At 46.6% G+C, this 22,769-nt stretch overlaps 1 protein-coding gene across 3 annotated transcripts in view; it reads left to right on the top strand.

The window, feature by feature from the left end:
* HEG1 (heart development protein with EGF like domains 1) overlaps positions 1–22,769 on the top strand; it is a gene marked incomplete at its 5' end in the record, with an annotated part of 79,959 nt that overhangs the window by 16,733 nt on the left and 40,457 nt on the right. Inside the window, 6 exons of one of the 3 annotated variants that reach the window (XM_082654738.1) lie at positions 5,484–5,771; positions 7,511–7,810; positions 13,815–14,168; positions 15,296–15,643; positions 19,134–19,409; positions 20,045–21,403. In XM_082654738.1, the coding sequence (XP_082510864.1) occupies positions 5,484–5,771; positions 7,511–7,810; positions 13,815–14,168; positions 15,296–15,643; positions 19,134–19,409; positions 20,045–21,403 (2,925 nt within the window). The remainder of the gene's footprint in view (positions 1–5,483; positions 5,772–7,510; positions 7,811–13,814; positions 14,169–15,295; positions 15,644–19,133; positions 19,410–20,044; positions 21,404–22,769) is intronic. The other 2 variants (XM_082654739.1, XM_082654740.1) reach the window with 2 other exon arrangements.

The raw sequence follows: 22,769 nt of genomic DNA on the forward strand, positions 1-22,769 counted from the left end.
TGTGGTAGGTCCCTGTCCAGTCCTGTGCACTTTACTCTGAATTGCTCTCCCGCTCAGGGTTTACACCTGTGCTGAATAGGGAGCCACACCACAAACAAAAATTCAACCACAGGAGCCCTAAACAACTCAGGGCTTCTGCAAGGACTCGTCCTTGGACTAAAGTAAATATTTTAGCGTTTGACTCATTGTTCTTCCTGAGATACAGCCTGGAATGGTGTAAAGCACTTGATGTTCACAATCAAACAAGACCTTGAACGGCAGAGAGTGTGGCCTGGGGTGCTGCCTGCCCCATCCTGCGTGGTTTGTTAATCCCTTTTCTGAGGAACAGTTCATACGCAATCAGAGGAGTAGAGGCACATCCAGAGCTAAACAGGGGGCAGTGGGATACTGTTCTTTTGGAATCCCAGGCCAGTGACATCAGGGGCTTGTCTTGTAAAATTTAATTTTTATTTTTATCAAACTTATGCATGCTTTAAAGATCAAATATGTTTTATAAGGCTATTATAAAAACCCTGACCACTCCTACCATTGTCATTTTCTGCTTCCCACTTTCAGCCCTTTCAACTGATTCTTTTAGGAATTATGTCCATATCTCTAAATAACATGCTTATGTTACTGTTTATTGTTTTTTGTGTTTTTTTTTGGTTTTGGTTTTAGGCAATGTTCATTGATTTCTCTCAGTGGAAATTTTATATCATTCCAAGCTCTACCACTTTTATTCTTTAGGGTCAGCTTGAGGAACTTTAAAGTGCATTTTTGACACAGCTTAAAGTTACCTTCTCCAATACAACATGATTCTGATCATCCCCTTCCAACTTATGTGCTATTGTTATCCAGGATTTGCTGTCTTGTTTTCTTCCTTTTTTTTTTTAATTTAATTTAATTTATTTTTGGCTGTGTTGGGTCTTCATTGCTGCGTGTGGACTTTAGTTGTGGCGAGCAGGGGGCTACTCTTCGTTGCGGTGCTCGGGCTTCCCATTGTGGTGGCTTCTCTTGTTGCGGAGCACGGGCTCTAGGCACGTGGGCTTCAGTAGTTGTGGTACGCAGGCTCAGTAGTTGTGGCTTGCAGGCTTCAGTAGTTGTGGCTCGTGGGGTCTAGAGCACAGGCTCAGTAGTTGTGGCGCACGGGCCCAGCCGCTCCGCGGCATGTGGGATCTTCCTGGACCAGGGCTTGAACCCATGTGCCCTGCATTGGCAGGCGGATTCTTAGCCACTGCACCACCAGGGAAGTCTGCCATTACCTTTTTGAATATAGCCGTTTCTCCTTTTTATCATTTCCCCTCCTAGAACTCCAATTAGATATATGTTGGACTTTCTCACTCTATCTTCCTTGTCTCTTCACCTCTTTTTCATAGTTTCTGTATTTTCATATCATCTCAGCATTCTCTTGTCATCTGTCTTGTAATTCTTAATTCTCTTTTCAGCCGTATCTAATCTGTTAAGTTTCCTAATTTTAATTATTATTATTTTTTCAATTCTAGAATTTCCATTCAGATTTCTTTCATATATTTTGGCCGTTATGTATAGTCTCTTTTTCTCTCATTTTCAATTTCTTATCTCTTTTCATGGAGTTTTATTTACTTACATTCTTTGTCTGATAATTCTAGTAGTTGAAGTCTTTGCTTGTCTAGTTTGCTGACTTTTGCCTACAGATGCCTTTTTCATGTTTATTTTGTGATTTTTTTTTTTACTGTGATCTCTTATTCCCTAGGATTTTATCAGTAAATAATAAAATTGGATTAAAGGTATGTTTATCTAGAGAGAATTCACATTTGTTTCTGCCAAGTACCCAGAGGCACTGTATATCAGGATCACGGTTCCTCCCCAGTAACAGAATATGTGTGTGTGTGTGTGTGTGTGTGTGTGTGTGTGTGTGTGTGTGTGTGTGTGTGTGTGTGGTTTGAGATATAATTTATATACCATAAAATTCAGCCTTTTAAAGTACAGTCATACCTCAGAGATATTGTGGGTTCAATTCCAGACCACTGCAATAAAGCGAATATCACAATAAAGCAAGTCACATGAAATTTTTGGTTTCCTAGTGCGTATAAAAGTTATGTTTAGGGCTTCCCTGGTGGCGCAGTGGTTGAGAGTCCACCTGCTGATGCAGGGGACGCGGGTTCGTGCCCCGGCCTGGGAGGATCCCACGTGCCGCGGAGCGGCTGGGCCCGTGGGCCATGGCCGCTAAGCCTGCTCGTCCGGAGTCTATGCTCTGCGGCGGGAGGGGCCACGGTGGCGAGAGGCCCGTGTACCGCAAAAAAAAAAAAAAAAAAGTTATGTTTAAACCATACTGTAGTATGTTAAGTATGCAATAGCATTATGTCTAAAAGATACATTGTACGTATCTCAGTTAAAAATAATGCTGTTGGTACCAATAGACTTGCTTGATACAGGGTTACCACAAACTTTGAATTTGTAAGAGATGCAGTATCTGTGAGGCGCAATAAAATGAGGTATGCCTGTATATAGTTCACTCATTTTTAGTGTATTCACAAGGTTCAGGACTACTGTTTTAAAAATTTTAATTTTATTGGGGTATACTAGATTTACAGTGTTGTTAATTTCAGGTGTACAGCAAAGTGATTCAGTTATACATATATATTCATTCTTTTTTAGATTCTTTTCTCTTATAGGTTATCACAGAATATTGGGTTGAGTTCCCTGTGCTATACAGTTGTCCTTGTTGGTTACCTATCTTATACATAGTAGTGTGTGTATGTTCATCCCAAGCTCCTGATTTATCCCTCCCCCGTACATTTCCCCTTTGACAACCATAAGTTTGTTTTCGATATCTGTAAGACTGTTTTGTAAATAAGTACATTTGTATTATTTTTTAAAAATTAGATTCTAGGACTTCCCTGGCGATCCAGTGGTTAAGACTCTGCACTTCCAATGCAGCGCAGGCAGGTTCGATCCCTGGTCAGGGAACTAAGATCCCACATGCTGTGAGGCATGACAAAAAAAAAAGATTAGATTCCACATATGAGTGATATCATATGATATTTGTCTTTCTCTGTCTGACTTACTTCACTTAGTATGGTAATCTCTATAAGACCACTTTTTTTTTTTTTTTTTGCGGTACACAGGCCTCTCACTGTTGTGGCCTCTCCCGTTGTGGAGCACAGGCTCCAGACGTGCAGGCTCAGCGGCCATGGCTCACGGGCCCAGCCGCTCCGCGGCATGTGGGATCTTCCTGGACCGGGGCACGAACCCGCGTCCCCTGCATCGGCAGGCGGACTCTCAACCACTGCGCCACCAGGGAAGCCCTATAGGACCACTTTTAAACACACCCTTGGCTTGAGGTTTAGACCACACAGGTATTGTGACTTTGTGCTGCACCCTCATGTGAGGGCTAGCTTTATGGTTATAAATTCTTGAGTGAGAGTTATTTTTCCAGATTCCCTTGCTGTCCTCTTCTGCAGGGCAGGTTTGTTTCTATTTGCCTTACATCCAAGGTATAGCCCTGGTCCTAACTTCATATAGGAGTTTCCTCTCAGACTCCCTCCTTAAGAATTTTGTCTCTTATCTCCTGCATCCCTGTGGCCATCAGAACAGAAGTTCAAGGTCACAAATATTAAGCAGGTGCCCCAGGGCAGCTGCCAGCTTCAGAGTTAGCTCAACTCTCTGAATTCGAACTCTCAGTTCATTTTTGACCTCACAAGATTTGTGTGCCAACTCAGCAATGCATTTAGAAGTTTTTTTTTTTTTTTTAAAAAAACATTTTATTCAGCATTTTTAGTTGTTGTTAGTGCAGGGTTATTCAGGATACTGCAGGACTATTGTCTACCTTTCAGTTTTGTTTATAGAGTGCATTTTTCCTGCCTTCCATTTTTAGTCAACCCTCCAGGGAGACAACATGGTTCAGGGCTAACCATGTCCTGTCTTCATGTGGCCACTCTTTTCCTTTTGAAGGCTGGAATTGCTTGAGCTGACTGGATCTTGGGATATCCATCCTTTGTTCCCTGAAGAAGGGGACGTGGCTGCTTCCAGAGGCCCAGCCACGCTCACCATTGGCCAAGTCTCACACTCATCTTGAGTCTGTAATAGAGCTAAATACAGTTCCTTCCCTTTGCTCATGGCTTACCAGTTTTGGAGCATGGGTTTTAAGTCCCTTCTGCCTCCCCACAATCACTTTTTTTCTGGCTTCTTTTGAGAATAACTTCTCTCATTGTGCCAAGTTGACCAAGAGGGTAGAGAAGGCATCCTCAAATCCTTTCCCTTCCTCTTTGGAGGCCAGCTTGCCTTTGCAGCTCAGAGAGGAAGAACAAAGGTTACATGTGTCCATAACCCCAGAGTCGCAAGTTGAACTTGTGGACTTGGTGGCTGCCCCAGAAACACCCCTCCACATCCCATTTCTAGCTGATTGTGGACCTTGCCTGTCTGGGCTTGGGCCCCAGAGGAGCCCAGATGCCTAGGAAGCTCCCTCCTCCTTAGGAAGCTTCTGTTAATTATCACTTACAGGAAAAAGAATAGGAAGCATGAAAACAGTAATTCTCAAGGGGCTCGGGGAGGAAATGATTCCCTTAGGAAAGTGTGTCAGAATCTCTTTATGGAAGAATTTATAATCACCACCCCTCCAACTCCAGTAAGTGAGCCACTGCTTCAGGTTGGAGTGGACCAGCGTGGGGACAGTGTTGAGAACCATTGCTCTAGAATTGCACTGTCCATATAGCAGCCACTAGCCACATGTGGCTAGCCTGCTCTTGAAGTGTGGCCAGCAAAATACTCTCTGGATTTTAAAGATTTAATACTAAAAAAAGAATGCAAAATATCTCAGTAATTTTTATATCAATTACATATTGAAGTACCATTTTGAGTATGTTGGAGTAAATAAAATATTTATTAAAGTTAATTTCACCCGTTTCTTTTTACTTTTAAAACTGCGGCTACTACAGAATTTAAAGTTACCTATGTGGCTTGCATTTGTGGCTTACTTTATACATCTCTTGGACAGGGCTGATCTAGAAGATAACTTGCTCCTTTGGGATTGTGTGTGTGTGTGTGTGCACCCATGTGCATATGATATTTTGAGTTGAACTGTAGGTTCTGCCTGCAGGCTTTACTGGTCCGATGGTTGGACATTTTTGCCTGACTCGTATAGATAGAAGTGACTTCATTCATCCCTGCAGAGCTTTCTCAACAGCCCCCGATCCTAAGCAGAAAGAAAAATATCATTCCCAAATGGGAAAATAAAAATGGGTTTTTTCAAGGACCCATGTGATCAGCAATAACTTCAAATTGGTCTCTTTCTATCAATTTTCATCACTTATTCCACTTGTTATAAAATTTAACCCTATATAGTATTGTTGCTTCACAATTTCTTCCCCTGGATTGCAAGAATAATTACTGTTGGAAAAAAGAAAGGTGAGATCATTCTCCTTGAATCCACTTCTGATATATCTGCTCATATACCTTTTCTGAAGGTTTACTTCTCTTTTCAGAAGCCAACAAGTCCTCACTGATCCATTTTCCTATTGTTTCAGCTGCTGTAAAAAACCACTGGCTAGAAAGCAACACTGAACAACCCCACACAGAAAATATTACCTTTGATCAGAATCAAGTGGACTTTTCAACAGTGGTCGCGAAAGAGGATGTGATGGTTCAGACCCCCAGGAAGAGCCACGCTTCTTCAGATGCTCCAGGAAACTTCCCTCCACAAACTGAAACAGCAGCTACAGGAAGAAGTGACTCTTCAAGGAGGACAGATGTCACCACTTCCCCTGTTGGACCTGAGAGAGCAGCCGCTCTGACTTCCCAGAGCAGCACCTTAGGTGAGTTTAGGCTGACGACACTCATGTCACGCATGTATGTCCAGTCCTGGAAAACCTAATGTCTGCTGGTCTCTGCCTTCCCCCATCCTGAGCCGCAGTGCCCAGCCACGGGTCCTGGGCCAGGGTGAACCAGACCTGTGCCTCAGGCTCCACCTGGGGCTCCCTGTGGTTCACGGAGTTGTAAGCCTAGACCAGGTGAGGGTGCAGTTTTGCTGAGTGGCCTGACCAGTGCCATGGAATCTACATTCCATGGCCAGACTGGATCCACACAACAGCGGCAGTCCTGCCACACGCTGCACAGACTGAATCCACACAACAGCGGCGGTCCTGCCACACGCTGCAGTCTCCCGGGTACCGGGTCTGGTGGGCTGCTTGGCTGCGTGTTCGTGTTAACGTAGCTCAGATGGCTGTTCTCGCTGCGGTCCGCACAGCTCTGTGGTTTGCCATTTCTAGCAAAGGATTTCAAGAAGGGGCTGGGGCTGGACGAGCAGGATTTGACTGAGGAAGGGAAGACAAAGAAATCTAGCACCAGCTAGTACCTACGCTATACCAACATGTCTCTCAATTCTCACAGCCAGTGGTGAGGTCACGTTACTCTCATTTTAGGAATTCGGAAACTGAAGCTAGAGAAATTAATCAGTCCAACGTGTGCAGGTCAAACAGTTAACAGGTTTCAGAGCTGAGATTTGTGCCTAAGCCTGTATTGGTGGGAAGGGTGGCTGAGGAGTGGGATGCCTGGACCATATGAGCAAAGATACAGAGGAAGGAAGAGAAGTGTGGCCTCTTCGTGGGTGGCAAGGCCAGCAGCCTCCCTCGGGGCGGGCATAAGTCACACACAGAGGAGAGGAGCTGCGGGTAGGACAGTCATGGGGTGGGGTTAGGCACAATTACTGAGGACTTTGAAAACCAAGCAGTTCTGATTTGGTGTGGTGGGAAAAGTCACTGGAGGTTTTCGAACAGGCAGTGACATGATTAAAGTGAATTTGGGCAGGGTTCACTTGGCATGTGGGTATAAGATGTCTGGGGTGAGAGATGGGGCAGAAGGAACCTGGAGTCCAGGGGACCACCCAGGCAGACACAGAAATCCAGATACCAGGTGCTAACATGTGGCCTGCTGGCCTCAGGGATGGAGAGGAAGGGATTGGTGAAGACTTGATAAAATCGATACAGCTTGGTGATGTGATGGCCTAAAAGTAGAGGCTGAAGCCATCAAAGATGACCCCATGGTTTCACACCCTAGTGATGGGAGGTCTGTTTGGGGGACTCAATTCTGTAAAGAGTACATAGGACAGTATTTAAAGTTCCATTCGTGAATGATGGATATAGAGCTTAGAAACTGCCTGTGACGCAGCCTGGGTTTGTTGGTCATCCAGATAGTGGGAATTTTGTTTATGTTAAATTCAAGTGAATTCTGGGACCAACTTTGTGGAATGTGAGTGATGAGTCATGATGATCAGAAGCCCACCTCTGGTTCTTTATCGTCTGATACTTAGCTTCATTGTGCCCCTCTGCTGATAATTTTACCACAAAATGCAGAATCTTTGTTTGTGAGATCTGAAAACAGTCTTTGTCTTGGTTTGTGGTCCCTCCTTCAGGAGGTGATTTTTCATAGAATGAACAATGGCTCCTAATTTCTTCTCGTGTCTATTTTATAGAGGTCAGAGGTGAGCCCACTCAGAGATTGTTCAGACATTTGGAAGTCTGCTGGTGGAATTTTAATTGTTGCTGTCTGCTTTCAGCCTTGGGAAGGCATCGCCTGCCGTCCAGCAGTTCAGGGTCAGAAGGAAGAACCGCCCCTCCTCACACGGAAAGCGGAACATCCTGGGGTTCCCCGGCAAGGGGGCAGGGGCTCCCTGAAGAAGTGACTGTGCACACCCAGGTGGCTGCCACTTCAGTTTTGACCCAGTCTTCTCTTCCTGCTGTGGAGGGGGGAGAAGAGACCACACTCCCCAGGCAGAGAAATTCCTCAGGACCAGAGCTCTCCTGGCTGCCTCTTTCCAGGACACTGGCTCACTTCCCTCCCTCAGACCAGTCCGCATGTGAGTACTGCTATCCCAGCTGCACCCTCTGAAGTCATTCAGAATAGAAATAAATAGCCCCGGATAGCCAGCTAGTTACATGCTCATCACAGGGGCTGAGGGGAAAGGACTTTAAGCACCAATGCAAAGTATTGGTTCAAAGTACAACCTGCCCAATTTATCTCAGTGTTGAAGTTCAGGTCTAAAATGTATTTTCTTTAACTGTATAAGGAGGAAAATAATAGTTGGTCTGGTGGCTGCTCTAGGCCTTTCCATCCACCAACCCCTGCTTTTCCCGTCTCCCCACACATATACACATAAAAAAGACTGAGTGCGGCTGGTGTGTGGTCTTGCACAAGGGGCCACGTTCTGGGGTGAATGAAATGGTGAACATTGTTTCACTTGATGAGGAGTTATATTTGTATTTCTTCATTATTGCAAAAATGTTTCTTTCAATGGCAAAGATAACATAGATAGACATTTTTCTGGGCATCATTTCAAAAAAACTATACGGGCAGGTGTTTGCAAGACTGCAGCAGTGGAGCGCTGGCCTCTCTGCATTCCAACCCCTAGTCGTCAGTTATGTCTCTGTGCAGGCCTTCCATCTCCACTGAGCCTTTTGTCAACCCTCTGAGCCTCTGTGCCATGTACCTTGTCACACCAGCTTATCTGATGCCTTCTACCCAGATAGCCTGTAATCTGCTTGAAGACACAGATTGTGTTTATTACTTCTCTTAGTTAGGTTCCCCTGCCCCACAGTGAGGTACAGTTGATGAGTAAGGGGGTGAGCATGTACCCAAATATCACAGGGTTCATCCAGCCACAGGCCAATGTTGGAAACTCTGCCCACTGTGTCTCTTTTCCAAGGTTTTATACCAAGCCTGTGCGTGCTTCTTGTGTTTTCATCTCCATGCCATAGGGAGCAGGACAGAGAGGGCTGGAAATATTCTTGGGAAATAGGTGGCTTCAGAAATTGCCATTTCAAAATTTTCGTAGGTCAGAGGTTTTTAGAAGTACTTTCCAAGACTAGGGGTTCAGGTTTATGTCATCAAAGCAAAAACAGAACCCAGAGGCCCTTTCTGGAATGCCTATTTAAAGCAGCCCATTCCCCTTCCATATACTCTGTATACAGTTTCCTGCTGACTGGGTATATATGTAATTTATGATTCATATTTTTAGGAGATTGGTTTTTAAGATTATTCTTAAACATTGGTTAGATAGGATAAAAGCTACGATCCTTTCCAGCTTCAAAGTTCTGTGGTTCAGTGGTTTACAACCAGCTTTATGAAATGGTGGAAAGGAAGCTAAACTTGATTCTGGTCAGGGTCATTTAATATTTATACTTTAAATTCAACCCACTACTGTGGTATATATACTGTGGTATATTTGAAAATCAGCCTATGTTTCCAGCTCCTGGCCTTGACTCTGTAGTCACCTGTACTTTTTAACATTAAAAAAATAATTAGCCCTCCAATTCCTTGAGCATTCATTCTTTTAGAACCTTATACTTTTAATTTTTGAAGAGTTCTACCATATCGTTCCTCTTCCTTGAGTTTCACTGAGCATTTCTATTTCTTCTTAGTGAACTGGATGTTCTGTGCTAGGTAGGGTCCCACCTCCCTCTTAGATACTGGAGGGGGCTTTGTGTGCTGTTAAATGAAGGGATACCCAGGCATCCAGGACTGTCTGGATCTAGCCTGACAGCCCCTGCTCTCCTCCCCGCAGGGATGCAGAGGGGACATGAACGAGGATCCGAAGCCACATGGGAAACGAAGCTCTGCTTTATTTTTAATGCTGGGCTGGTCCCTGCTACCCTGCTAACCAGAGCTCCGGTGTACCTCCTACCTCCTCTAAAATCCAAATCTTGAGATTTAGATTTTCTGAGCACAGGATCTAGGAGCGCTAGGCATGCAGGCAGGAGTGCTGAGAAAGCCAGCAGGACTTGCCCGAGGCAGACCGGGAGTCACCCAGCCCAACTGGCCTCTCTGTAGGGAATCGAAGCCAAGAGGGAATGGGGTAGGGGCATGCGCTTTGTGACACTTGGCTGCTCTGTCCACTAGTAAACGTGACCCAGTGAAAGTCGTGGCACTTGGACCAGTCAGATGAGTGATGCTTCTCACTAGGTGAGCGCTAGGATTCCAGCCAGGAGCCTGGCCTGGGGAGGATGGGAGTCCTTATTTGAAACATGAAGGGATTAGATCAGTTGATCCTAAAGATCCTTTCTAGTTCCAGCATCTGTTATTCCAAACACATCAGCCTTTGTATTCGGTGACTCCTTTCACTTCGCATTCTGCTACATAGAAACATACACACAGCACGACCTCTTCTGAGGCTCAGGTAGTCAGGGGTTACCTGCTTCCAAAAATAAATTGCGTGCTAATAAATGTATGTGTTAAAGCAGGTAAAAGCCCAGACAGCTAACTCAGATTTTAAAAAAAGAGATCGGAAGCTGTTTGAAATCATTTTGCTTGCTGCTTTAGATCTTTTGTTGCTTTTTTTCCTTCTGTACTTTTTATATTTTCTATAATGACCATGTACTGTTTGATAATTAGGGGGAAAAGTAAGCAAAGCAACTAATAGGGGAAAAAGTTCCCTTTTAAAGGCAAAAAGAGATATGTGTATGTTGAATTATGTGAAAATGGCTACAACTGAGCACTGAATTTAGTACTGAGCTTCCTGGAAGCCAGGGCACAAAGGGAAACCGGGTGAGGCATGCTATTATTGTCAGATAAAGTGAGTATACAATTTCACCCATAGGCTTCAGTGTTTTGGGGGCAGTACATTCTAAGAGGAATGTTTATGTGAGGAATGTTGAGGCTCATAACAGAAAACGCCTTCAATTGCTGTTTTGTGGACACTGTGCTGATGTTCTTTAAAAGGTGATATTCTCTGTCGATTCTCAATAGGAGCTGAGGGTGTAATAATGGATCTCAACTCATGGAAGTGTTTCTGTGGGTAGCTGAGCTAATGTGGTCCAGGTAAATTGCTTCGTGGTGATTTCACTTTGTAAAGGAAGAGGATATAAATAACTCAGAAGGTTGTAGATTTAGCCTATCTTTCCCAAATATCAGCCGCTCCTGCCAGATTTTTGGCAAGTTCTGGATAGCAGCCAAGCCAGGGGTGAGCACTGTGATGCGTGCCTGAGGCTCCAGTATGTCGTGTTGTGATGGGAAAGTGACCCATATAGTGTTCTCAGAGGAGTAGGCGTTCCTTTCACCTCCTATTATAAAGATTAGGGAATTTAGGTTTTTTTCTGCTCCCAAATGGATGGGCTTCACATTTTTGAATGGCTGCTTCAAGGGCAGAAAATGAGCAAGGAAAGGCAATTATTAAATAATCAATAGTGCTGGTCTGCTGATTAGAAACGTGGTACATTTCACCCTAGATGTATTTAGCAGGCGCTCATTTAGTAACATAAGTGGTGACTGTAGGTTAGTTTGACCAAGCATTTTCTCCTCTTATTAAGAAGCACCAGCTCTACAGAAGTATGCACACTGCTTCATAGCTTTACTGTGAGGATGGAACAAGATTATAGATATAAAGTACTTACGTAGCACAGTATATGGAGGCGTACGTGAAGTAGTGGCACATCGTAATTGGTTAGTAAAAGGCAGAGCTTTTAATACTGATGAGAATGAGATGGTGAAGCAGTGTTCCACAGAGCCCTCAGGGTCAGGGAAACCCTAGCCATTTTCCTTTTGTGACTTCCAGCGGTTGTAACTTTTACAATTGTATTTCTGAGGCCATTGCTTTGCTGGACAGGTATTCCTGCCGAGTCCAATAAAACCTCACTGTGCATTGAATTCATGAAATGATGCAATTTGCTGGGAATAAAAGTGTTTTGAAAGCGCACTCAGCAATCTGATGAGGCCGTAACTGGTGGATATAGATGGTGGCTCTAATGAAGTTAGGCCTGAGAAGCTAAGTGGGCGAGTGAGGATTTGGGGCATGTCTGTGTTGTGCTTTCCTTTTTTTATACTGAACCTTTTTTGTTTGTTTGTTTGTTTGTTTGGAGCAGAGAAAGGTTTATCGCAGGGTCAAGCAAGGAGAATGGGTGGCTTGTGCTCAAAAACCCCAGGTCCATTTGTTTTTTTTGGGGTACGTGGGCCTGTCACTGTTGCGGCCTCTCCCGTTGCGGAGCACAGGCTCCCGACGCGCAGGCTCAGCGGCCATGGCTCACGGGCCCAGCCGCTCCATGGCATGTGGGATCTTCCCGGACCGGGGCACGAACCCGCGTCCCCTGCATCGGCAGGTGGACTCTCAACCACTGCGCCACCAGGGAAGCCCCTCCCATGTTTTAATTACTAGTTTTATGGATTGCCTGCATCTTCCTTGTCTCCATGAAGGTCCAGTGACCAGACCTGTGGCCTATGTTCTAGGTATACCTGGTTTTATGGTTTTGTACAAAAGTGAAAGGAACCTTTCTGTTTCCTGTGCTCTCCCTATATGTATATATTTGATATTTATTTGTGCTTTTGGTCATGACTGCACATTGGACTCATCTTCAGGGACCCGTTTATAATGAGAACTTCCTTTCTTCCTTCCTTTTTTCATAATTAACAATTTGAAGCCTTTCATTATATAGGTATAGAGAGTACTTTTTTAAAATTTTGGCTTAAAAAGAGAAAAAAGCACTCTTCCTTCTTCCCTTTGGATCTTGCCCACTCAGCAAGCTTTCCTTCAGTTCATTCCTGTTTGGAAGGAAGATTTCAACGTGCCCTTCTGGAGGTCATTTCTCAGGGTGTCCTTTGGAGAGTTCTCTGTGGAAGGGAACCACCAGCAAAAGCCACAGCACTTCTGCAGAGCACTCTGCACGTTTTGACCAGTGGTGTATAATTCAGCTCTTGAGGTTCTTGACAATTGATCCAGTGTCTGCCATCCATTTCATCAGAAAAGCTGTTCTCGACCTGGAGTCCTTGGCCTCCTGGAGTGGTATGTGAGCTCGAGAGCTGGTCTCCCAAGCCTCATGACCTGACTAGCAGCCTGTTGCTTTTGGATGGAATTAAATCAAATCAGTGGGGTAACAATCAGTATCTCCTGCTGATTAGAAGCTCCGTTACTTAATAAATGCAGCTCGGTTCATAGTCTTTCAAAACATAAGGTTTACTATGGCCATGAGGTGGGGAATAATAAAGAACACTTGATGGTGGCAAGGCTGGGAATTACTCTTCTAGGCCAGCATTGTTCTGACTGTGGTCTGCAGAGCCCTAGGCCTCCTGAGTGGTGACTGGGCCCCCTGCAAGGCACCCACTTTGATTCATTTTTATGTATGTTTTTTTTTAAAATTTATTTTATTTATTTATGTTTGGCTGCATTGGGTCTTCTTGCTGTGGGCTTTCTCAGTTGCAACGAGCGGGGGCTACTCTTCGTTGCAGTGTGCAGCCTTCTCATTGCGGTGGCTTCTTTTGTTGCAGAACACGGGCTCTAGGCACGCAGGCTTCAGTAGTCATGGCATGCGGGCTCAGTAGTTGTGGCTCGCGGGCTCTAGAGCGCAGGCTCAGTAGTTGTGGCGCACGGGCTTAGTTGCTCCGCAGCATGTGGGATCTTCCTGGACCAGGGCTCGAACCCGTGTCCCCTGCATTGGCAGGCGGATTCTCAACCACTGTGCCACCAGGGGAGCCCATATGTGTGGGTTTTAATCTATAATAGCATTTGAACAAAAGGGTTACACTGCTGAAACAAAGGAAAACAAATCCTGCACCTTGTTACAATGGTCTGTCCTGTGTAAGTAATAAAGTGGGATGCAAGAGCAGAAGTTTTTAGCTTCCCCTATAAAGACAAATGAAAATCATGTCTAGAGGCTTTCTCCTGTCTTCCTCTTAGCTTGATCTGAAGCTTTTATTGTGCTCGGTGAAGGACCTCGTGCTTCTCCGCTTAGCTCTGTGAGGAGAGGGCGGATGAGTGTGTTGCGTGTGTTTATCTATTAGATCCACCTTATCGATACTCATCTACCGAAATGTAATTAACATCATTTGTATCCAGATACACCCCGACTAATCTTGAAGCATATTTTCTTCCATTTTAGCTTCTGGAAGTACGGAGGATTTAAACAGCTCTACTGCTGTCCACAGCCCCTCGGTCAGTGGGACAAAGAGTGTCCATGTTGCTACCATGTTCCCCGACGGTGTCCTAAAGATGCTGCAGTCTTTAGCCATCAGTCCAGGACCTCTAAATGAGACAGAGCGTTTCCCTGAGGACTCTGAAATGACCACAACTTCAGCAGCAGTCCATTCTTCACACTCTGAGGCAGGGTGGAGAAGAAACAGTGGAGTAATCAGGAGCCCAGGGGATGGGGAACTCACTAAGCCATCCACAGAAAATGGAGTTGGCCTTACGTCCTCCAAGGTCTCATGGGAATTTTGGCAAAATGATTCCCCAAGTAAGTCTTTGATCTTTATTTAATTTATTATGGACATTTTTAAATCGTTGCATTTTCTCAAGGAATCACTTTAAGACCATTTGCAACCTTTTAAAAAAAAACCACTGTGTTCTTGGATAACACCATCTCCTTTATCTGGTATACCACATTATCTCATTTTGATTTTCATCCTCATGACAATGTTGTGAAATTAGTCAAATAGGCGTCATTCCTCCTGCGTTCTTGTAGATGAGGAAACTGAGGCTCATCGGGTTTAAGTAGTGAGTGCGTGGTCTTTAGCTCACTCACCACAGAGTTGAGACCCCCGCCTTGAGGTCTCACTGCTGGTGCATCTTGTCACTGCAGCATCATCTTCAAACTGAGAGCTGGCCCGCTCTTTAAAGCTAGCTTCAGTTATCTTCTGTACAGATCATCTTTACAAAGAAAATGTGCAGATATAAACATACTCCCTAAATTCATGCTTTTAGTGTACCCCCTATAGTTGATTTTTTGTTTGCTATACTTCAAAATTAGAATAATCTTTTTTAAAATATAAATCTATTTAGTTATTTGGCTGCACTGGGTCTTAGTTGCAGCATGTGAGATCTTCGTTGTGGTGTGCAGGATCTTTCTAGTTGCGGCTTGTGGGATCTAGTTCCCTGACCAGGGATGGAACCCAGGCCCCCTGCACTGGAAGCACGGAGTCTTAACTGCTGGACCACCAGGGAAGTCCCCAAAATTAGTTTTATTAATAATAGAACTGTCTTAGAAAAATGCTCTAAGCACAGTATTGGGGCACATTGTATTTGATGGACATAACAGCATACTCACTGGCTCATAACACCCCATGTTTTGGGGGAAAGAGAATAAAACACTCAGGCCTATAAGTTACTCTGCTTTGCACATACTGTTTAAAAGCTCCCGTCTTCACCAGTTTTTATTTTTAGTATTGATCTCTTACTGACACTGAAGAGTTTTGAAATAATTATTTAGAACCTGAAAATGCACGTCAGGTTACACGTATAGTAAATACTATACAAGGTCCTTGCAAAGGGCACCTTCTCCTAGGGAAGACTCGCGTCTCGGCTGTGGAGGGATCTCTCTTGCATCCATCCATGTGATGGCCTTTTCTCTCTGACACCTTTCAGCCTCCAGAGGACACCAACTCGCCAGCAGCTCTGGTGTGGGGAGTGGCAGCTCCGTGTCTCAGACAGCGACTGTGTCTCTGTCAGTCACGCTGGCAAGAGGTGGAGAGAGCACTGCTCGCTGGTTCTTGACCGACAGCGAGCCATTCGCAGATGCGACCGGAAGCTCCACTTCCCATCCTGAGGTTGTGAACGCTTCGGTTTTGACCCGGTTTTCAGCCTCCGCCCCACAGTCTCGAGGAAGTGACCCAGCGCCTGGTGAGAGGAGCTATTCCGAACCGGCCACCGAGTCCTTGTCTTCATCCTCCTCAGAAAGCCTGGGTTCCTCGGCACCACGCGGGGAGCGCTCCAGTGAGTCTCCGTTCACGGAACCGCACCCCGCGGACGGTGGAGGGGTGCCTGGGCTGCGATCTTCTGCCGCATTAATGAAATAGCTCCGTGGGCCCCTCATTATTCCCAGGCCATCCTTCTAGCTGGTTGATACCGATATCCCTGTATATCCCCCAGTTTTTCTGTTCTATCTCCAAGATGTTGCTGTTGCCACGTGCCCCTCCCACGCACAGCTCGGGGACTTCTCTGCCGTGTCCTTCCACCCCATATAGCGCCCCCCCCCCCCCGCCGCCGCCATACCCCCATGCCTGCCGCAGTCACACAGCTTCTGGAAGGTGAAAGTATCAGCTTCTCATGAGTGGTTGTTCACCCCGGGTCTGGGCTTTCATGGAGAGAAATTCTTTCACCGCCTTTTAAGCAGCTTTATTGAGATATAATTCACATTCTATACAATTCACCCACTTAAAGTGGACAGTTCAGTGGGTTTCAGTATATTCACTAAGTTGGGCCACCATCACAACTATGTAATGCCAGAACATTTTCATCACCCCAAAAAAGCTCTGAGCTCATCAGCAGTCTCTCCCCATGCTCTGCTATTCCCAGCCTCTGACATCCACTAATTTACTTTTTGTCTCTGTGGACTTGCCTCTTCTAGACATTTCTTATACGTGGAATCGTACCGTATGTGGCCTTTTGTATTTTTCACTTAGCATCGTGTTTTCAAGGTTCATCCACGTTGCAGCATGTCAGTGCTTCGTTCCTTTGTATAGCCAGATACTATTCCATCACATGGATGGACCACATTTTGATTGTGCTTTTATCCATTATTGGATGGGTGGGTTGTTCCCACCCTCTGGCTATTATGAATAGTACTGTTGTGAACATTCAGGTACAAGTTTTTGTGTGCTCTTGGAATTGCCAGGTTATATGGTGGCTCTATTTCTGACCTTTGAGGAGCTGCCACACTGCTTTCCAGAGTGACTGCACCGTTTTATATTCCCACCAGCAAAGTACGAGGGTTCCAGTTTCTTCACACCTTTACCACCACTTGTTATTGTCCAGCTCTTTTGATTCTAGCCATCTTAGTGGGTGTGAAGTGGTGTCTCAAGGGGTGTTGGTTTGCAGTTTTCCCAGCTGACTAATGATGCTGAGCATCTTTTCATGGGCTCATTGACCATTTGTATATCTTCTTTGGAAAAGTCTGTTCAGATCTTTTGACGGCTTTTAAACTGGGTTATTTGTCTTTCTTTAATTGCACTGTAAGAGTTGTTTGCACATTCTGGATACGCGTCCTTTATCAGAGATGCGATGTGCAGACATTTTCTCCCGTTCCGTGGGTTGTCTTTTCACTTCTTTGATGTTGGCATCTGCAGCACAAATTTTTTAATTTTGATGAAGTCCAATCTATCAATTGAGAAAACTTTTCCTTTTTTTTTTTTTTTTTTTTTTTTAATTTGCGGTACACAGGCCTCTCACTGCCGTGGCCTCTCCCGTCGCGGAGCACAGGCTCCGGACGCGCAGGCTCAGCGGCCATGGCTCACGGGCCCAGCCGCTCCGCTGCACGTGGGATCTTCCCGGACTGGGGCACAAACCCGCACATCCCCTGCATCGGCAGGCGGACTCCCAACCACTGTGCCACCAGGGAAGCCCGAAAACTTTTCCTTTGATGATCCTTTTTAATAATGTTTTTGGAAAATATTTAAAAACAATTCTCAACAGCCTTATCAGTGTAAATTATATGCTGACTAAAGCAAAAATGCAGTAACTTATCATTTAAGCTTATAATAGATCTAAATTCTTACCTCTCCACCACTCATAATAGCAGCTCTTTCCCCCCCTATGAGTACCCTAATTGATGAGGAAAATTAACATTTATCACTACTGATGTGACGTGGAAAAGCGTACGCTGTATCGTAAAGAATACCACATGTGTGGGTGGAGGCTGTTTGCTCTTTTATGTCTGTGAATGGAAAACACACACTCTGTCTCCTAAACACAAGGAATCCTTTCCGCCCTACCCCTGTGGCGCTCCGAATTTTTGCCATCCCAGACCAGGAGCTCATGTCCCATAGCCTTTCCCTCTTCAGTACCCTGCACTCTGCAGTGAGGGCGCAGTTGATTGGTGTGGAAAATGTGATCTCAGTGTGAGTGGACCTTGGGGTTCGGTTCTAAAGCACCAGATAAGGAACAGCCTCATTCCTGAAGCCCCCTTGCTCTGGGTTAACATAATGCTTTCTCCCTTTTCCTCTGAAGAGCCCACAGCTGAGCGATTCTGCCATCCAGCTTTCAGAGTTCTTGGTTCGTTCCTTTTTCTGGGTTCAGATGCAGCCCCTCTGTTTCAGGGCATGACTTGTGTTAAGTCTGTCAGCCTGACAGGGTTGTTGGCCTAAGTCTTGTGTAACAGAGCCTCGACCATCATCGTCCGTCCCAGCCCTGTCCTCTTTGCCAGGGAGATTGTGCTCGAGTACACTCAACTCTCCAGCCTCTCCTGGTGGACTTTCTGTGGGTCTTTTAAGTCCTGCTGCCTGGGTCAGATCACATCTGTGACTGGGTCCTGGCTTTCTCAGTGCTGCCCCAGGTCACTGTGTGTCCCTGTCCCCATTCCTGTCTGTCAGTTAATGCAAACCTATCATGAAGAGAACCTACACTCAGCTTTGTATCCATTTTCCACCAAGGTTGGTCCATGGGGTGTCAAGGGCTAGACTGGTCTGGGAATAAGAATAAGAATCAGAAAAGAGCCTGTCTCATTAGATCCAGATATGTACGCCAAGAAGAATTGGACCTCATTTCCATCATTTCTGAAAAGAAGGATTTATTTGATAATATAATAATCTAAGATTCTTTAAGTTTATAGCATAAAACATATACCCAAGAAAGGAGGAAAAGGATACTTATTCATGTGTCACCTGTCCCTGTTTTATCCCTACCAAGGAAATAAAACTTATACGTTAAAAAAAAACAACCAAGCCCACCCGTAACCTCTGACCACAATGCCATTTCTCACTGATGTGCTAGGGTGAAGAACTACACTATAGAATGACAGACAGTATAGAACAACAGGCTCTGTGTTGATTGTGTATCGCTGGTCCTACCAGGAGGTAAAAACCTTCCAGGTGATACTGGCCTCCCTCCCAGGCCTTGTCGGGTCTAAAGCCCCAGCAGGGTTGTTAGTCTTTTGCCCACTGTTCACCTCTCCCACTGCCACCACCAATTTCCCTGACATAAACACTATTTATTATGTATCACCGAGCAGAAATACCGTATCAATCCTGTTCACTAAGTAATAAACCTTCCCATAAATCCAAGCCACCTGAACAGCAACACTGACCCCCCCGCACTGCTTCCTGAGGTTTCAGTGACTGGTGCCTTTGCAAGAACAGCACACAGTTTGGGTTTTCACCTTGTCAGTTTCAAATAAAAACACTGAGAAAGCCTAGGGAAGCGTCTGGCTGACACAGCCCAGCTCTACCCCCCGGAGTGACCGGCCCTCCCCTTTTTGGCCCTCTCGCAGCCACCGAAGACAGTCCTGAGCTGGCCGTCAGTTCCGAAGTGGAGGAGGGGGCGCCCGGAGCCCGCGCTCACAGCCCGCACACCTGGGCTACTTTCACTGGAGTCGGGGAGCGCACGCTGCGATCTCTCACCAACGGCAGCACGACTCCTGGGGATGTGGAGCGCTCAGCGGCAACGCCCAGAGACGCGGAGCGCCCCACCCAGCGGGGGAACGTGACGGCGACCTGGGATGCCCACGCGGTCTCGGGTTCACTGGCAGCCTCGCGAGTGCTCGGAGGTAATGGGCAGGATCTCTTGCCGCGTTCCCTCAGCTCAGGTGTCAATTTGCTCGTGATCCTAGAGTGATCGAGTTCGCTGTCAACCCAGAAAGTGCCTTACCGGCTCCCTGTGAAGAGGACTTTCCGGGTTCCCCCACCTCCCCAGCACTTGCCCCGGGCATTTGCGGTGCTGTCTGCCAGGATGCTTGCAATAAAGAAACCTGGCCATGTTGTGGCTTAGGCCAGTCTCCTGGGAAAGAAATATCTCATTTTACAGAATGGAAAGTTGGGAGGGTTTTCCTTTTTCCACTTAGGCATAACAATTGTTCTATTTGGGGTCTTAAGAGCTTTTCAGATACTAATTTGCTTTCATCAAAAAAGGCCTGTGGAAGGAATTTGGACCTGTTCCCTATTCTTCGGCCCCTGGCCCCGCTTCTCTTTCATGACCATTTCCCCTGCTGCCGCTGTGCTCCTCACAGGAGGGCAGGTCTGCTCACTGCAGACTCAAACCCTGCCTGCCTCCCCGTACTGTCTCTATCCAGAGAAAGTGTGTCAGTTCCCAGGCGTTCATGGGTGGGACACTGAAGGTCTGTCTCATAGTGCAGGTTCACAGATGTCTGTTTAGTTGACCTCACTTTGGTTTTTCCCTTTGCAGTCACTGGAATGAGCTACGATGCAGTGAGTGGCACACACCCTGAACACGGGACGTCCAGTGACTACACAGACCACACCTACGTTTCAGCTCCTTTCACCAAAGGGGAACGGGCACTGCTGTCCATTGCGGACCACAGTTCATCCTTGGACGTAAGGGAGAGTTCCACCTCTTCTGTTAAGATCTCAAGCTCTTTGCATTCAGACTCTTCTTCCTCTTCTCAGGCTCAGGCAGAGAGAAGCAACGTCTCCTCCCACGATGGGGAATACGCTCAGTCTTCCACTGAGGCACTAGTTCTGCGCACGGCCAGCCCTCCATCCCGCACACCCGCCGTTAGTATGCTGACCACTCTGGTTCTTCTGGACACCGATGCTGAATCCGTTGGCGATACATCATCGTCCTCTTCGTCAGGGCCTCCCTTGCCCCAGCCCTCAGTGTCACAGTCCTACCGGTTGTTCTCGTCAACCTTGCCATCGACCAGGGCCTCCACTCACCCACTGCAGTCCGCCCCTGATGTGCCCACACCTTTGTCTTCCTCGCCACCACCCTCACTAGTATCCCTGACAGCATCCGCCCCTGTCTCGCCGTCTGTCTCACAGACAATCCTCCCACCTTCATCTTCTACCCTGGTCCTGCCCAAGGCAAGGGACACTCCTGTGACTTCAGCCTGGACGTCGGTAATGGCATCATCCGTGGCAGTGCTCCCCAGCAGTCAAACGGCAGATCCTAAGAACCAGAGCAGCCCACACCTCGGGAAGCTCGTTACGGAATCAAAGCCACAGAGCCTGGAGACTCTGCCCGTGGAGGCCACGGAAACTGTAACAGTGAGGTCTCCTCTGGGGATCCCTTCGCCCCTGGCCTTAACGGAGTCCTCCACTGAGCAAACCCTTCCAGCCACCAGCACCAGCTTAGCCCAGACGTCTCCAGCTTTGGTAGCTACCACTCTCCAGACCTCTCATCCCCGTGTGCCCAGCCCCCAACCCCCATCAAGCACAGCATCTCTGACGGGTGGTCCTACAACAGTACAGACAGTGGCCGGAAAACAGCTCCCGCCAACCAGTCCTGAAATTCTAGTGGTACGCATCTCAACAGAAGGTGCTGTCACCACAGAAAGGAACCCAGTGAATAGAGATGCTGCCACCGGATCGGTCGCCCTGACCAGTACGCCCACATCAGCAAAAGAATGGACCGCGGGGCTTGCCCCTACGGAAGAGCACAGCCTGGCTTCACGTTTCCTCAGAACATCTCCTTCCCCCCAAATCACACCTGTTTCTACAGCTAAGGTGTTGACATCTACATCGACCACCCTCACTGCTCAGAGCAGCACGCAGTCGTCCACAGCACCGTCATCTCCAGCCTCAGGTAGGACACAATCGCACAAGCACGCTGAGGCTGCACGGGGCTCGGGGTGGCTGGTATCCGCCATGGGACAGTGTCTGCTTTGTGATCTCAAATGCTTTCTGTTGGAGCGCTTAAATCAGAAAGGAATGTCACGGTGACAGTCTTCTCACCCCTGAGTTTCAGAATTCTTCCCGGAGAAAGAGGAGCGGATGCCGTTGGCCATGTGTGACATCAGTAGTAGTGCCATCGTAACTTGTAATGCCCCGTAATTGGAAGAGCTTTTCAAGCATGGTTTTAACTCTAGCAAAGCCAGAGTGGGGTAGTGAAGCAGGATTGAAGGGTGGAAAACTGCAGTCAAGAAGCTTTAGGTGGCCTGTCTGAGACACAGAGTGAGCAGGTGCCTGCTCCCAGATCAGAGCCACGAGCTTCTGAGCTAGTCAGCCAGCCCCCCAGTCACCGGGGAAACTTCTCTTGATCCAGGGGAGCCCAGGCTCCTTTGTCTCCCTAAGATTATGATGTCAGTGGATAAATGTGGGTGGAGAGATGTGTTCAGTGAGAGGATGATGAACTAACCTTTCCCATAGTGACTGTGTGACATTGCACCTGAGGTTATATATCTTTATATCCGTGTAGAAGTTGCTGGGACAGGGGAAATAAAGCCATCCACATGATTCTTTATCACTTAAGGAAAGGTAGAAGGAAGTAGGATGATACCTCCTTTGATGTCAGGGTCAAAATTTGCTGGATATTTAGCTTGTCCAGACTCAGGAAAGGAAACCTGCTGTTGGTGAAGGGGTGAAATGGGAACTGAAGGGAGGAGGGAAGAAGGGAAGGGAGTTAGAAGCAGAGTTCCAACCAGGCAGCCATCATCCGGCTCGTGGCTGGAGGGCCGTGGACCCCACGCAGCCCCGCAGAGCCCTGATGCATCGCTGCCCCCTTCGTGCCAGTGGTCCGAGCCTTGCTGGGAAATGGAAGCTGGCTCCTTCTTCTGGCGACTTTGGGATCCCTGCTTCAGGACTCACAGGCTTCATTTCCAGATGCCAAATATATTCCAATACCAGGTAGAACATAATTCACAAGTGTCCCTTAAAGCCAGTTATAGCCATTGCAGTGATAACTGTAGGTGAGTATTAGGAACATTGTTACTGGCTGCTGCTATGTCTTTTGTGACAGAGTCCATGGGTGCAGTGTTTGTACATACGGGTGCTATGCTCATGCAGGTGGTCTTAGGTAGATATGAAGTAGCCATGAGGAGCCAGGACACCATCTTCAGGTTTAGCCCATTTGTCTCCAGGGTTATTCTGGAGTAAGCACTCTTGACTTCTGCCTTCTCTTTCTCATTCTACCACTGACTTTTCTCCCTGGAGATGATTTTTCTCCCTCTCTT

The sequence above is a fragment of the Grampus griseus genome (assembly GCF_964374135.1).
Source record: "Grampus griseus genome assembly, chromosome: 5".
NCBI lineage: Eukaryota > Metazoa > Chordata > Mammalia > Artiodactyla > Delphinidae > Grampus > Grampus griseus.